General features: G+C 50.0%; 1 protein-coding gene across 1 annotated transcript in view; it reads right to left on the bottom strand.

Moving 5' to 3' along the window:
* Positions 1-14,323, bottom strand: part of TPCN1 (two pore segment channel 1) — a gene marked incomplete at its 3' end in the record, with an annotated part of 61,954 nt that extends 47,631 nt beyond the window's left edge. Inside the window, exons 1-2 of the mRNA XM_079717845.1 lie at positions 14,164-14,323; positions 11,170-11,403 (exon numbers count right to left, since the gene is read on the bottom strand). Of these exons, the coding sequence (XP_079573971.1) occupies positions 11,170-11,281 (112 nt within the window). The 5' untranslated portion in view covers positions 11,282-11,403; positions 14,164-14,323. The remainder of the gene's footprint in view (positions 1-11,169; positions 11,404-14,163) is intronic.
* Positions 14,324-14,788: the final 465 nt, after the last annotated feature.

Raw genomic sequence — 14,788 nt, 5'->3', positions numbered from 1 at the left:
AAAGATGCCCGGTCTGGCTCCTGCCACTATAGGACATGCTGGGAGAGTTTCCTCTCCACCCACCTCCCAATCTCCAGAGCAAAATGCCATCCCTATTCAGGACTGACCCGCCCCAGGGTCTCTAAGGCAGGTCTCTAAGGTCTATCACGGTGGATAGAGACGGCCTCCGGAGCTGGAAAGAAGTCAGCTGGAAGAAACGTTCTCATCACGTCACTTTCTGGTTATTCCACCAACTCTAAACTACTGTCTGGGGAATTCCCTGGTGGTCCAGGAGTTAGGACTTGGCACTTCCACTGCCATGGGCCCACGTTTGAGCCCTGGTAGGGGAACTAAGATCCCACAAGTGGCGTGGCACGGCCAAAAATAAAAAAAAATTTTTTTAAGAAAAAAATAACAAATAAAATGCTGTCAGCATTCCAGGCTCTCCATAAAATAGGTCTACCTGCTCTGACCCCTCCCCTAATGAAAACGGCTAACATCCACCCAGTGCTCCTTCTGCTATAAGCCAGGCAATGTGCCTGTTTGAGGTACGCTGTCTTGGTTCAACCTTGGGACAGCCCTCTAAGGTAGTATTGGTATTAGTTTCCTTTTACAGATGAGGAAACCGAAGCTAAGAGACGTTATGTCAAGCGCCCAAGGTCCCAAGGCAGCAAATGGCAGCACACACTCAAACTCGTCGTGTGCTCTTAACCACGCCCCAGACCCCATCTGCCCCAGCGCTCTCATCTCTGGCCTGCATGGGGAGGCTCGTACCCCCTCTTTCCCTCTGCCCAGGCATTCGGTCCTGTCCCCAGCATCCCCAATTCCCATCTGTGCCTACAACTCCACCTGGGACTTCCCTGGTGGCGCAGTGGCTGAGAATCCGCCTGCCAATGCAGGGGACATGGGTTCGATCCCTGGTCCAGGAAGATCCCACATGCCACGGAGCAGCTAAACCCATGCACCTCAAGTACTGAGCCTGCGCTCTAGAGCCTGCAAGCCACAACTACTGAGCCTGCGTGCCACAGCTACTGAAGCCCACGTGCCTAGAGCCCGTGCTCCGCAACAAGAGAAGCTACCATAATAAGAAGCCCGTGCGCAGCAACGAAGACCCCATGTAGCCAAAAAAAAAAAAAAACTCCACCTGCCCACAGGCTGATCTGCTCCCTCAGCTGAGCCTTCACTGTCCTTTGTGCTCTCAACTCCTGCCACGGTGCCGTCCTATCGGAATTTACTGGCAGGGCTACAAACTCAAATGCCTGCAGGCACCAGGCAAGCAGCAAAGCTGGGGTGTGTGAGACGGCAGGTGCTGAGCCCTCACGCTGTGAACAACCATAATACCTGCTTAAAATACCATTCAGGCCGAACAAAAAAAGGTCCCATCATGTGCCTCGGCCACCCCCCTGCCATCTGGTCTTGCCACCCATTTCCAACCACTCTTTGCAGGGCAGCCTGAGTGAACTTGCACACGCTCCCCTGAAATGTGACCGTGTCACTCCCCTGCTTAAAGCACTCTGGGACTTCTGCATCACCCTCAAGATGAAGTCCCGCTCCTCAGCACGGCCCTGGAGGCGGAGAGACCCCCCCAAGATCTGGATCCAATCTCTCCTCCCCGCCCACCAGTCAAAGCGCCAACCACGCCCACCCGTCCACTCCAACTCTCTACACCTCTGCCCCTTTCCTTGAGATGGTCTTTCACTTCCAGCTTCCACTTCCTGCCTCCTGTTCATCTGCTCTTTAAACACTGAGCACAATCAAGCTTAATCTCTCTAATGAGATTTTTCCTGATGTGCTCCCTCCCCAAATCAAGCAGACTGACTCCATCTCCTGCCCCAATATTTCACCTCCTTGGGAAAGCGCTTCCACCTCCACTGCCCATCCTTACTCTCTCCTCCTCTAAATCCTTCCACGGTTACAATAAAAGCCACAAAAGTAGCATATCATATACTCGTCTGTTTTACTGCCAACCAGACCATAAATCCTTCACGAGCCATAACTAGATCTGCTACGTTTCTGTGCCCTCCGCAACAGCACTTCTAAGCTCTGAAGAAATCCATGCCGGCCAGTTGAAAAACTACTTAGCTTTCCAGTTGACAAGATGACAACGATTCAAGAAAAAAAAGAATTAGAAGACGACTAGCTATTAAACTATTACTTATTTTTAAACTTCTAATGCCCACTTGAATCTTTATTACACATCTCAAAGTCAAAGCCAAAAAAAAGAGTCCCATGATCAAATAGCTAAGAAAAGAGAAGAGGGACTTCCCTAGTGGTCCAGTGGTAAAGAATCCGCCTGCCAATGCAGGGGACGCAGGTTCGATCCCTGGTCAGGGAACTGGGATCCCACATGCCGCAGGACAACTAAGCGCACGCGCCACAACTACGGAGCTTGCATGCCTCAACAAGAGAGCCTGCGTGTCGCAACGAAGAGCCCACATGCCGCAACTAAGACCCAACACAGCCATAAATAAATAAATAAATAATAAAATAAATCTTTAAAAAAGGAGAGAAGACAGTCGTAAAGTTGGATGCAGATAAGAAAGAAGGAGCAAAGGGCACTCCCACAGAGAAGAGTATCAGGTGAACTGCAACCCAGAGGAAGCAAGGAATAAACAGAAAAGAAAGATGAAGGGGGTCCCGGGAGATGCGCCCACCTGCTCTGTCCTCCCACCTCACCTGCCTGGCCTGGCTCGACCAGGGATCGAACCCGCGCTCCCTGCGGTGGAAGTGCGGAGTCTTAACCCACTGGACCGCCAGGGAAGACCTGAAATCCGGTCTTTCTTTAGGTGAAGCACGCAGAGGCAGAGAAAAGTCTTCTCCCAGCCAGTTCTGAATCTCATGGAACGGCATCCAAAGGTGAAGAACCTCTCTGAGGCCACGGAGAGCACGTCCGTTGGTTCTGTACTGTTTCCTTATTTCGAAGGAGTTCGTTCTGAACAGAAAACAAAGGCTGAACAGGTAGGTTCTATGTCGTAAAGTGGCAGCCGCTGACTAGATTTTACTCAGCTGGCTGTTTGAGAAATGTGAAACGGCTGCTGATATGTAAAAGTCAGAAGGCTTCCGATGAAAAGCGTAGGTTTTGATTTCTCTGGAAACACTGGAAAATGTAGTCACAAGCAGCCCGTGAGCCTCCCTGGTAACGAATGGCCAGACGGAAGTAGCAGCCAGCCCACCAGACAGCACGTGCGCTCCCCAGAGTGTCCCCAGCCCACCCGGGCCCAGGGCAGCCACGTGCTCAGGCACTTCCTACAAGGTCACTTCAGCTGAACCATAGCCTCTCAAGTGCTTTGAGTAGAGAAAGAGCCATACGTTTTTATGAGTAGATAAGTACCTCCAACAAAAAGCAAACACAGCAAAGGGGGTCACCAGTGCAAAAGGCAACCCAAGCCCTGATGGCCTGAATCAGTTCTCCTGTCCAGGGACACCCTCCAGGCAAGTGATGATAGGGGGTCACCTGGCCCTGGGAACCCGTGACCTCGGGGGATGGCCCTCCTTGGCCACCCCAGCTGGCCTTTTGAGTCTCGTGCCCTGCTCCAAGGCTGGTCCTCCTTTGCCCTTCCTTTCCCAAATCTTGACTCCTGTGAATTCCCATTTTCAGCCCAAACTGTCTTGTTCCAGCCACCATGATGTAAAGTTTAACCAAATGCCTGTGCACTGGAAAAGGGCGTGCACTGGAAAAGGGCGTACACTGAGGAGAAAGCTGCGTGAAGTTGTGGCTGTCCTTTGTGGTCTGTTGCTTTTTCACTTGCCCATCTTTTCTAGTTTCTCAGTGATGACCCGATACCACGTGTACAATGAAACTCCCGTAAGTTTGGCTGTTTTTATAACAGGAAAGGGAGTTCCAGGTACGGAGCTCCAATCGAGAATAACATGCCTTGCAGGAAATAAAAAGTTTAACTGAAAAAAAAAGAGATGAAGGTAGAGATAACATAGAAACCAACTTCCTTTTCGAAAAGAAACACTGGCCTAAAGTTCTACCTCTTTCACAAAGCTTTACTTCCTGGTGTGCAGCACATCAGCTCAGAACCTGAGTTCCCAAATCAGAAGACCTGGGTTCCAATGCTGCAGCCGACACTTCCTGGCTGTGTGACCCTGGGTAAGTTTCAACCTCTCAGAGTGTCAGTTTCCTCTTCCGTCAGATGCAGATGCAGATGCTGAACCGACCGCACAGATCTGCTGGGAGGACCCAATGACTGAGACGGCACATGTAAAGTGCTTTCAGACGCTGCCTGGCACATGATAGGGGCTCAATACCCATAAGCCATTATTATTATTTTATTTATTTATTTATTTTGGCTGCATTGGGTCTCCGTTGCTGCACGCAGGCTTTCTCTAGTTGTGGCGAGCAGGGGTTACTCTTGGTTGTGGTGTGTGGGCTTCTCATTGCGGTGGCTCTCTTATTGTAGATCACGGGCTCTAGGCGCCCAGGCTTCAGCAGTTGTGGCTCGTGGGCTCTATAGCGCAGGCTCAGTAGTTGTGGCGCACGGGCTTAGTTGCTCCGCGGCATGTGGGAATCTTCCCGGACCAGGGATCGAACCCATGTCCCCTGCATTGGCAGGCGGATTCTTAACCACTGCACCACCAGGGAAGTCCTGAGCTATTATTTTTATTGTGAATGACCTTACTCAGTTTGGACTGATGGGGAGAGAAGGGAGTCAGGAAATGTTCAAATCAGGGAAGTCACCCAGCAAGGGGAGTCCTGTGGACTCCCTGAGCATGAAGGTGGGACGGGGATGGTCCTGGGACCAATGTCCCTCCTGGGGGCTTGATCGCTTGCTGCCTCCTCTGGGTTTCCTTCCAGGGCCACCGTGCTGTGATTCGCAAGGCAGCCCCGGGGGGCGGGCACTGCAGCCAGGGGCCATCAGAGCCCTCCCACGTTCCCTCCCTGACTTGGAGGCTGAGAAGTTGAGTGTTCTGCCTCATGAAGTGCTCCTGGAGCAAATGGGAACTTAGACCCCCTAAGGCGATGGGTAAAGAGCAGTTCAGCAGCCACTCCAGCCTGCGCCCAGCTGCCACAACTGCCATTTTGACACGGTAGCTTTCGGTGTGTGGAGGGGAGAGATGGCATTTCATGGCGGGGGGCCTGAGGGAACAGACAGGATCCCCCATGAAGACTCAGAGGGTGGAGGAAGCAAAAGGCTTCAAGTGTGGGTTACGAGGCTGGAACCCAGCAGGCCAGATGCTTGCTCATTTTAATTGGTGCCTCCGCCGGCCTGGTGACACAGGCATTCTGCCTTGGCGAGGCCCTAGGAAAGCCAGGGGACCAACTCCGGCGGAGCCAAAAGCCCAAGCTCCCTGGGAAGCTGTGAAAATCTAACTGCTGTTCGGTCTCCAGTTGCCATGCTGCTTTTGCTTCCCAACTTGGCAGTGACCACCTGCTGTGCCAGGAGTGGGCCAAAAAAGGATTCAGATCTTGGCCTGGGTTCAGCATCCCCGCTCATGCACTATGATCTTCCAGAGAAGAAGCCTAGTCTCTGGTCATGACAATAATGCCTATGACTGGCTGAGCACTTACCATGGGCATCACACATGCGATCTCACTAAATCCCCGCGATAACTCTACTGGAAGATACTATCATGATCCCACCCTATAGATGAGGAGGCTGAGGCTTAGAGATGCTAAGTTCCATACTCAGCTGGGATTGGAAGCCTGCAGCTTGACTCCAGACCCCGAATGCTTAACCATTCCACCACCCAGGGTATCACAAGTGACAAAAGCTACCCAAGTCCTTGGGCTTTCTTTATCGTTTGGCAAGTATGCTGGGGAAGCTTGGTCAGGGAAAGAACAGACACAGATTTCTGTGATGGAGCACCGACCTTGGGGTTGGTCACCCCTGGGAATACAGCCCCACTGCTCTATCCCAGCTCATGTTGGCTACATCTGCCCTGAGGCCAACAGCTCTGGCCCACCTTGGCTAAGACAGGTGTCAGCTGGCTCTGGCTGCAGGAAAACTCTGGAAAAGGAGCCAGGGTGCCTGCCATGTGTTGGCCCCTGCAAATGGGCAGTGGCCCTCCACCTTGTACTGGGTCCCAGGTTAACTCCTGAGGATACATTAGGCATCGGGGCAAAGGAGGGGGAGGGGGTCCTCTGCTCTATCCCCTTAGGCCTTATCCCTGCATGGCCTGTCACCAGAAAGCCATGGACCACCAGCACCAAAGTAGCACATGAGACAAAGTGCCCTCCTCAAGCCTCAGCCACCGCCTTGCCCACAATCCTTTTATCACCCAGAAAAGGCCGATAGTACAGGCCCATCTTAGGCAGCTGCTGGGTTTAAAGGCAGTGAGGAGGCAAAAGCTGAGTGTGACGAGAATTCCCCTGGAAAATCCCTTGTATTGCCCACAATATTCAGACTCTATGGTCTAGAGATGGTCCAGACCGCTGACTGATGCGCAGTGCAGACAGCGGGCTATCTCCAAACTGCACTGTCAAATGCCAACCCCGCTGACTATTTTCAAGGTTATTCCTAATTCCATGCTTTAAATACCTTTGCTCATACCTGCCTCCTTTATCAACCTGACATCCCCTGCCTGTGAGTCATTCATTAGCATTTCAGCAGCTACTCTTATAGCCCAGAGATGTCTGAGTCCTGGATAAAATCCATCCTTTCCCATATAAGGAAAAACAAATCCAAACCCTCCAGTTTCCTTTAGGGATAATTCCCCAGCATTGATCATCCCTAGCATAGGGTCAAAGGGCACAGGCTGCACAGCCAGATTCCTGGGGACCGAATCTAAGGAAAGGGCAGGAGTGTTATGGGCTGAATTGTGTCCCCCCCTAAAATTTCTATGTTGAAGTCCCAACCCCCAGGGCCACAGAATGTGACTGTATTCAGAGACAGAGCCTTTAAAGAGGTAATTAAGGTAAAATGAGGTCATATGGGTGAGCCCTAATCCAACAGGACTGGTATCCTTATAAGAAGAGATTAGGACACAGACACACAAACTGAGGCCACAGTGAGAAGGCAACTGTCCAAGAGCCAAGGAGAGAGGCCTCAGACAAACCAACACTGCTGACACCCTGATCTTGGACTTCCAGCCTCCAGAACTGTGACACAATACATTTCCATTGCTGAAGTAACCCCCCCGCCCCCTTCTGTGGAATTCTGTCATGGCAGCCCGAGCACACTAAGACAGGGAGTGTGTGGTACATAGCCAGAGGAAGGCACCAGTGACAGCTGCTGGGTCACGGCAGAGGCCCAGGCTCAATCAAGGCACACACCCTCAGAGAGCTGGCTTATGTATCCTCAGGAGTTAACCTGGGACCCAGTACAAGGTGGAGGGCCACTGCCCATTTGCAGGGGCCAACACATGGCAGAGTTCGCAGCGGCAGTCGTGCCCACATAGCTGCCAATTCTGCTGAAGGCCTCTGTCTACATTCTTTTTTTGTTTTTTTAAATTGGAACTTGTATGTTTTATTTATAAAAATGATAACAGAAACTTTCTTACTTTTTAAAGACTATTATTAAGTACCCTGCATTTAGTTTTCTTTAGAAAAATGCTATTTTTCAAGGATTTTGTTTTTATAAAATTTTCTTCTCTTCCCTTCTGTCTGCATACTGCCAACGCCTTAACACCTCAAGGGTTTCTATCAGCCACAAACCGGCTGGCAATGATGGCAGCCCCCAGGACAATCAGCTGTGCTGGGAGTGATGAGACTCCAACCGCTGGTGAACAGAGGCAGGACGGGCTGCTGTCCACCTCTGACTGGGCCCTCAGACAGCCCCTCCCATGAGCTACCAGGCCTCAGAGACCCAACTAGGCTTATTTGGACCATGACTTGTTGAGTGCCTGCATACGGTAGGCATCAAGCTAGGTGATGCACAGATGAATGAACACTTGGGGCCTCGGAGGTGATCAGATGGTTAAACAAGTCATTTCCGCACAGTAAGTAGCCGTAATAATGGAAGCCTAGACCAGATACCAAAGCAGAAAAGGGTGAGTAATTAGCCCCATCGGGAACAGGAGGTTCAGTGAAGGCTTCAAAGAGATGGGATTATCAGCAGGATTGTCAAGACAGCACTGAAGCTCATGAGTAAACAAGAGCCTGGGGAAAGCATGCCAGACAGTTACCAGCAAGGCGGAGAGGTTTAAGAATATACCAGGGGGCTTCCCTGGTGGCGCAGTGGTTAAGAATCTGCCTGCCAATGCAGGGGACACGGGTTCGAGCCCTGGTCCGGGAAGATCCCACATGCTGCGGAGCAACTAAGCCCGTGCGCCACAACTACTGAGCCCGCGTGCCATACTACTGAAGCCCACGTGCCTAGAGCCTGTGCTCCACAACAAGAAGCCCGCGCACCGCAACGAAGAGTAGCCCCCGCTCGCCGCAACTAGAGAAAAGCCCTCGCACAGAGATGAAGACCCAACACAGCCAAAAAAAAAAAAAAAAAAAAAAAAAATCAGTAGCCCTGAAAAAATTAAAAAAAAAAAAAAAAAAGAATATACCAGGGATTCCGAGAACTAGAATTGTGGGTTAAAGCAGGAAATGGGACTGGTCAGGCAAGAAGGCACTAGAACACACATATGCTGGCTAAGGAGCTTGGCCGTCATCCTGTAAGGAACAGGAAGGTCCTAGGGGCGGCAAGCTGGGGAAATTACAGGCAGACCTCAGAGATATTGCGGGTTCAGTTCCAGACCACTGCGATCAAATGAATATCACAATAAAGTGAGTCACATGAAGTTTTTGGTTTCCCAGTGCATATAAAAGTTATGTCTACACTATACTGTAGTCTATTAATTATGCAATAGCATTATGCTAAAAAACAATGCATACACCTTAATGAAAAAATACTTTGTTGCTGGGCCTCCCTGGTGGCGCAGTGGTTGGGAGTCCGCCTGCCGATGCAGGGGATACGAGTTCGTGTCCCGGTCTGGGAGGGTCCCATATGCCGCGGAGCGGCTGGGCCCGTGAGCCATGGCTGCTGGGCCTGCGCATCCGGAGCCTGTGCTCCGCAACGGGAGAGGCCACAACAGTGAGAGGCCCGCATACCACAAAAAAAAAAAAAAAAAAAAGAAAAAAAAAAAATACTTTGTTGCTAAAAAATGCTAACCATGGGACTTCCCTGGTGGCGTAGTGATTAAGAATCTGCCTGCCAATGCAGGGGACATGGGTTCGAGCCCTGTGTGACCACAACAATGATCAGGAGTCCAATTTAGAACCTTGAGCCTGGCTATTTCCAGAATGATCCACACCCTGTGCACATCAACCACCTTCCCTCCAGTCCATTCCCTCATTGGCGATGGACTTAACCGCTCCCCTCACTAGGGGGTATCCTACTCTGAAGCTGAGACAATGTCACATTCATTTACATCCCTTTCCCCAAAGCACCTTACATGGTGGTGTTAGAGGGAAGATCAGAGAGACACTGCTGTTTGCTAGCTGTGTGACCTTGGACAAGTTACTTAACCTCTCTGAGGCTTTGCTTCCCCAGTAAATATGGATAATAACAATTATCATTAGGTTTATGATGAAATAATATACGTAAATGCTAAGGACCAGCACTCACACTCATTGAGGGCTTGTGAAGGAGGAAGAGGAGAGGGAGGGGAGGAGGAGGAAAAAGGGAAGAAGAGGAGGGGAAGGAACTTTGGGCTCAATCCTCAGTTCAAATCTTTGCTCAACCGCTTGCTTGGCTGTGTGACATCAGGCAAGTTCCTTAACCTCTCTGACTCACAGTTTTCTCCTCCGTAAAATAGGCATAATACTGTCTACCTTGCAAAAAGGATCTTAGTTAGGATAACAGGTAAGAAAGAGCCTGAGGGGAGGGGGAAGGGTAAGCTGTGACAAAGTGAGAGAGTGGCATGGACATATATACACTACCAAACGTAAAACAGATAGCTAGTGGGAAGCAGCCGCATAGCACAGGGAGATCAGCTCGGTGGTTTGTGACCACCTAGAGGGGTGGGATAGGGAGGGTGGGAGGGAGGGAGACGCAAGAGGGAGGGGATATGGGAACATATGTATATGTATAGCTGATTCACTGTGTCATAAAGCAGAAACTAACACACCATTGTAAAGCAATTATACTCCAGTAAAGATGTTAAAAAAAAAAAAAAAAAAAAAGAGCCTGACACTTAGTTTGCCAACTCTAGGGTATTTAAGAAGTGGGCCTGAAATCACAGCCACTGATTTCTTGGTCCTGAATGGCACTTAGGGAAAAATCTGGTCTACTTTCTAATCTTCCTCGATCACCCAGCTCTGCCACTCTGGATGGGTGAACACGCTGAAGCAAAGAGAGGCCAGTTTAGAGGGAGCCAGGCCTCCCACTGCACTCCCATCCACGGGAACAATGCTGTCCTTCACCACTTCCAAGGGGAGGCTGTTAAGCTCCCTGCAAGCCAACTGTGTTCTCTCTGGACAAAGGAGATGGGAGAGCCAGGCTTATCTTTCCCTGGACCCAAGCAATACCCCTGGCTCAACAGTATGGCTTGTGGGTAGAATTTCCATCTGCTAAGGAGACCCTAAAGCACTAGCCCCTGACATCTTAGGACCCTCCATAAAAGGCAAGTTATTTTAAGCCTCTCTTGGACCCAAGGTCTGAGCAAACGAAGCAAATGGCTTCGGGACAAGAAAGGTTTTTAAGGCCTCTCGTTCTGCCAGAAACACACTTAAAATCTAAAAAATTTAAAGCTCACAACCTCTCGCGGGTTCACTTTGTGCTGCTGGGATTTGGTTTAGAGGAAGACAAAGCAAAACCCCAAACCCTCAAATCAATGGATCACGACAAATGCTTGCCCCCTTCCACCCTGTCCTGGGCAGTACAGGGACTGAGTGCCAGTGGGGAGAAGCAGTCAACTCCACTTTCCTGCCAAAGATCAGGCAGACAGGGACCAATGTTGAAATCTGTTTCTTTTTTTAACAAGGAATGGGGCAGAGAAGCTAGCCAAGGAGCAGGTTTGCCTGAGGTCCCCACCAAGCATCCATGAACAAAACCTGGGTACCACCGGCGCAAGAGAGGGGAGGCGCTGAGGGAAGCAGGGCAGGCTAGTCCCAGAAAGCACCCCTAAATTGAGGGTGCAGGATTAGGACCCCACAGGATTAGTCTCCCAGTAGTTTCTGTGTCAGAACTTGGGAGTCAAACGTGGGGTCAGGCATTCAGGTACGTGCATCTACCATCAGAGCACCAAGCCCACAACTCAACCCCTGAAACAGAAAAGCTGCACCCGCTCCCCCAGCCCACCCTACCATCTTACTTCTGCTGGGCAGGTCCTCTTGGCCCAGGCTGTTGGAGGGAGCCAGCAGGGTGCTGCCACCCTCATCCAAGGTCAGGATGAGGGGAACGTCGTCATCTAAACTCACGGCCATGTTCTCCTCTCCTATAGCCCTCAGGAGGTGATGTCCAGAGCTTTAAATAGTCTCTTCTTTGAGCTCCAGTTCAAAGCCACTGGCCCAGAGGTGCTTCTTAGAAACTCCTCCATCAGTGGCATCTTCTAGGGTTTGGGGGATTAAAAAAACAAAAAAGGACAATTATCAAAATACAACCACTACTGACGAAAATGTTCTGGAATTAGATAGTGGTGATGGTTGCATAACCTTACAAATATACTAAAAACCAAAGAATGGTACCCTTTAAGATGTAAGATGATGGATCTTATAGTAATGTGAATTGTATTTCAATAAAAAAGAGTATTGCAGTATAATAGCACTAAAATTCTGTGTAAGATTAAATACTGGGGCTTCCCTGGTGGCGCAGTGGTTGAGAATCCACCTGCCAATGCAGGGGACACGGGTTCGAGCCCTGGTCCAGGAAGATCCCACATGCCGCAGAGCAACTAAGCCCGACGCCACAACTACTGAGCCTGCGCTCTAGAGCCCGTGAGCCACAACTACCGAAGCCTGCCTGCCTAGAGCCCGTGCTCTGCAACAAGAGAAGCCACCGCAATGAGAAGCCCACACACCGCAACGAAGACCCAATGCAGCCAAATAAATAAATAAAAATAATTAAAAAAAAAAAAAAAAAAGATTAAATACTGAAAAGTTAAGGGTAATTATGTTTGCAGATTGGGATTATGGCTAATATGTTCCCCCTCTACCCTTCTTAATCCTTGTTTGTGTGTGAGTTTCATAGAGGTTTTAAAGTCTTAAAAATATATATACATATACAACCATTCAAATAATAGTAGTTAATACTCAGAGAACGCTTACTATATGCTGGGGCTCTTCTAGCAATTTTTAAGTAAAGCTGATTGAAACTCTGTAATAGATAAGTAGGATTATTATCCCCCATTACAGAGCGGGGAACTTAAGGCTTAATTTAGAGAAGATAAGTAATTTACTTGTTCAAGAACCCACAGCTGGAAAGTCAAGCTTTGAACTACGCAATCTGACTCCAGACCTGTGTTCCCCGCCAGCATACTACAATTCCTCCATGTCCCAGCCCTGGTATTTAGGCAGCACTTAGCTCCAATGACCTATAAAGAGTTAGTGTGCCAGGTCATCTAGATTTGCCCATATCACTCTTATTATTCTCCTAGATTTAGGTATTTGGGGAGGAAGGGGAAGAGACTAGAATATTTTTTTAAGTGATGTCCGGAGTCACACAGCAAAAACGCTCATTCTGAACTCCCAATTCAAAACGGTCAGAACTAGCCTGTTACAGTTCCTATTTATAAACATTCCCATTTCCGCTGAGGAGGACCAAAAGAAAAGCAAACACTCAGCAGATCTAACAGCAGACCTTTGAACTTGAAAACAGCAGCAGGTTCCTTCCTCAAACTGCTGTATTCTGGTCTCGATCAAGTTTGCCTCCAAACTAACCCACTGAATGGCAACCCATCAATTTACTTCCTTCACGAATCACCAGGACAATCCAGGGCAGGCCCCTGTGCGTCAATATCTTCTTAAAATTAGGCAGTAAAAGTGAGCATCATTCTTTGCTGCTAAGCCTGTAGTGGTCTGCCCAGTAAACTTCCTGCGAGATTTTTTTTTTAAGTTTCCTCCAGATCTGGGGATTAATTTCACTTTTAAATCTCAGTAGTGGGAAGACAGAAAAGGAAATTCCAAATGAGATGTTACCATTTGGCTGTCTTAAGCATTATATGTTTTTTTTTTTTCTTTTTGGCTTAACTTTTTATCACAGCTATTTTCAAACACACTCAAACGTAGAGAGAATACATAAATGAACTTCCTTGTGTTGATCACTCAGCTTTGACAATTATTAACATCTTGTCATTCTCTCCCGTATTTATTGTGAAGGCTGGAGAGTCTATTAACTTTCTCAACTCATCAAGAAGAGCTTTTTTAATTGTATCATTGTTACCAAAATAGCTACTGGTTTTTATTTTAACTGTATAATATACGACTGGTTGCTTGCAATGCATGCATTAGTTCTGTGGCTCTCAGCCAGGTGATTCCCCCGCCACACACACACATTAGCAATGTATGGAGACATTTCTGATTGTCACAGGTAGGGGGTAATAGTAGGTAGAGGCCAGGGATGCCTGGAAACATCCTACCATACACAGGTGAGACCCACCACAACATAGAAATATGTGGCTCAAAATGTGAATAGTGCTGCTGTTAGGAAATCTTACTTAGCTAATGTCCTCACTTCACAAACGAGGAAACTGAGGCTTAGCAGGGTTAACTTAACCTGCTTCTTGTAAATAAACAGCAGGGAAGTGATAGAGTCCAGATTTCAACCCAGGAAGTCTGAATTCAGGGACCCTCCCCACTTAACCATTACCCTTCATCTCTTCCCAGACGGTCCCCTCATCTGAATTCAAACCCGTATTTTACAGAGAGGGAAAAGTGAGGCCCAGAGGAGAGAAGGGACTTGCCCAGGGTCACAGTGCTTCTCCCTCTGTTGAGGAGCCAGAAGGGAAGGGTCATCCCTAGGGACAGGTCCTAGGGAAAGAGGGCAGGCAGGCTCTTGCGGGGTGGGTCGCCTGAGGGCGCCAGGGAGACAAGCAGACGAGGGAGGAGGGTAACGAAGAGGAGTGCGGGCGCCTGCTCCACGTGCTCGTCCTTGCGCCCCTCCTCCCCGCCCCGGGCTTCCCCGGGCGATCCCTACGCTGGGGTCTCCGCGACCAGGGCTGGAGGGAGAGAAAAGCGGCGATGACGTCCCCGCAGGCCCTCTTGGCCCAACCTGCCCTCCTCCCACGTTCCAATGCCCTCACTCAGAGCCCCCTGACCCCTGACCCCTGCCCTCTCCATCAGGCCAACCCTCACACCCCTTGAATTCTTACATGCGCCGCCCCAGCAACCCGGACCGCGCGCCGGGGTCCGCACCGCGCAGCCCAGTCCTCCGGCGCCGCCGCCAAAGCCACGAGCCCGGAGCTGTTGCAGCTGTGGCAGCCGCCGCAGCCACCGCCACTTCAGCCGCTGCCACCACAGCAGCTGCGCCAGCTCTCCCGTCCACCGCCTACTGCCCCTTCCACCCCACCGGCCCCGCCCCATTTTCCCTTCACCGCTGCCTATTGGCTACCTCGGCTGTTATGGTGAGCTCTGATTGGTCAAGTCTTACGTCCTTCCCCAGTTCTTGCCTGCTGCTAATACAGGACTCCATGCCTCCCTCCGTGAGAAGGGGCGGGACGAAGAAGCTCCGCCCCTTTCCCTTCCGTTTCTCCCCGCCTTACTCGGTCAGCCCAACCCAGAGGGAGGCCCGAGTCTTCCAATTGGTGGAGAGTTATAGAGACGGTGCTTCTGATTGGTCAGTCCTCAGGAGGTGGAACGAACTGAGCGGAATAAGGAATTTAATGGTGAAAGAGGAAGTCAATCAGACGCTGAGTCCCGCCTTCTGAGATTGGCCGGTAACCTAGCAACGCAGGCACCTCGGTGGTTACCACGGATAGAAAAACCTGAAGCCCTCCG

The sequence above is a fragment of the Hyperoodon ampullatus genome (assembly GCF_949752795.1).
Source record: "Hyperoodon ampullatus genome assembly, chromosome: 13".
Taxonomy (NCBI): Eukaryota; Metazoa; Chordata; class Mammalia; order Artiodactyla; family Ziphiidae; genus Hyperoodon; species Hyperoodon ampullatus.
The sequence above is the reverse complement of the archived record's forward strand: the minus strand, read 5'-3'. Positions and strand labels throughout refer to the sequence as shown.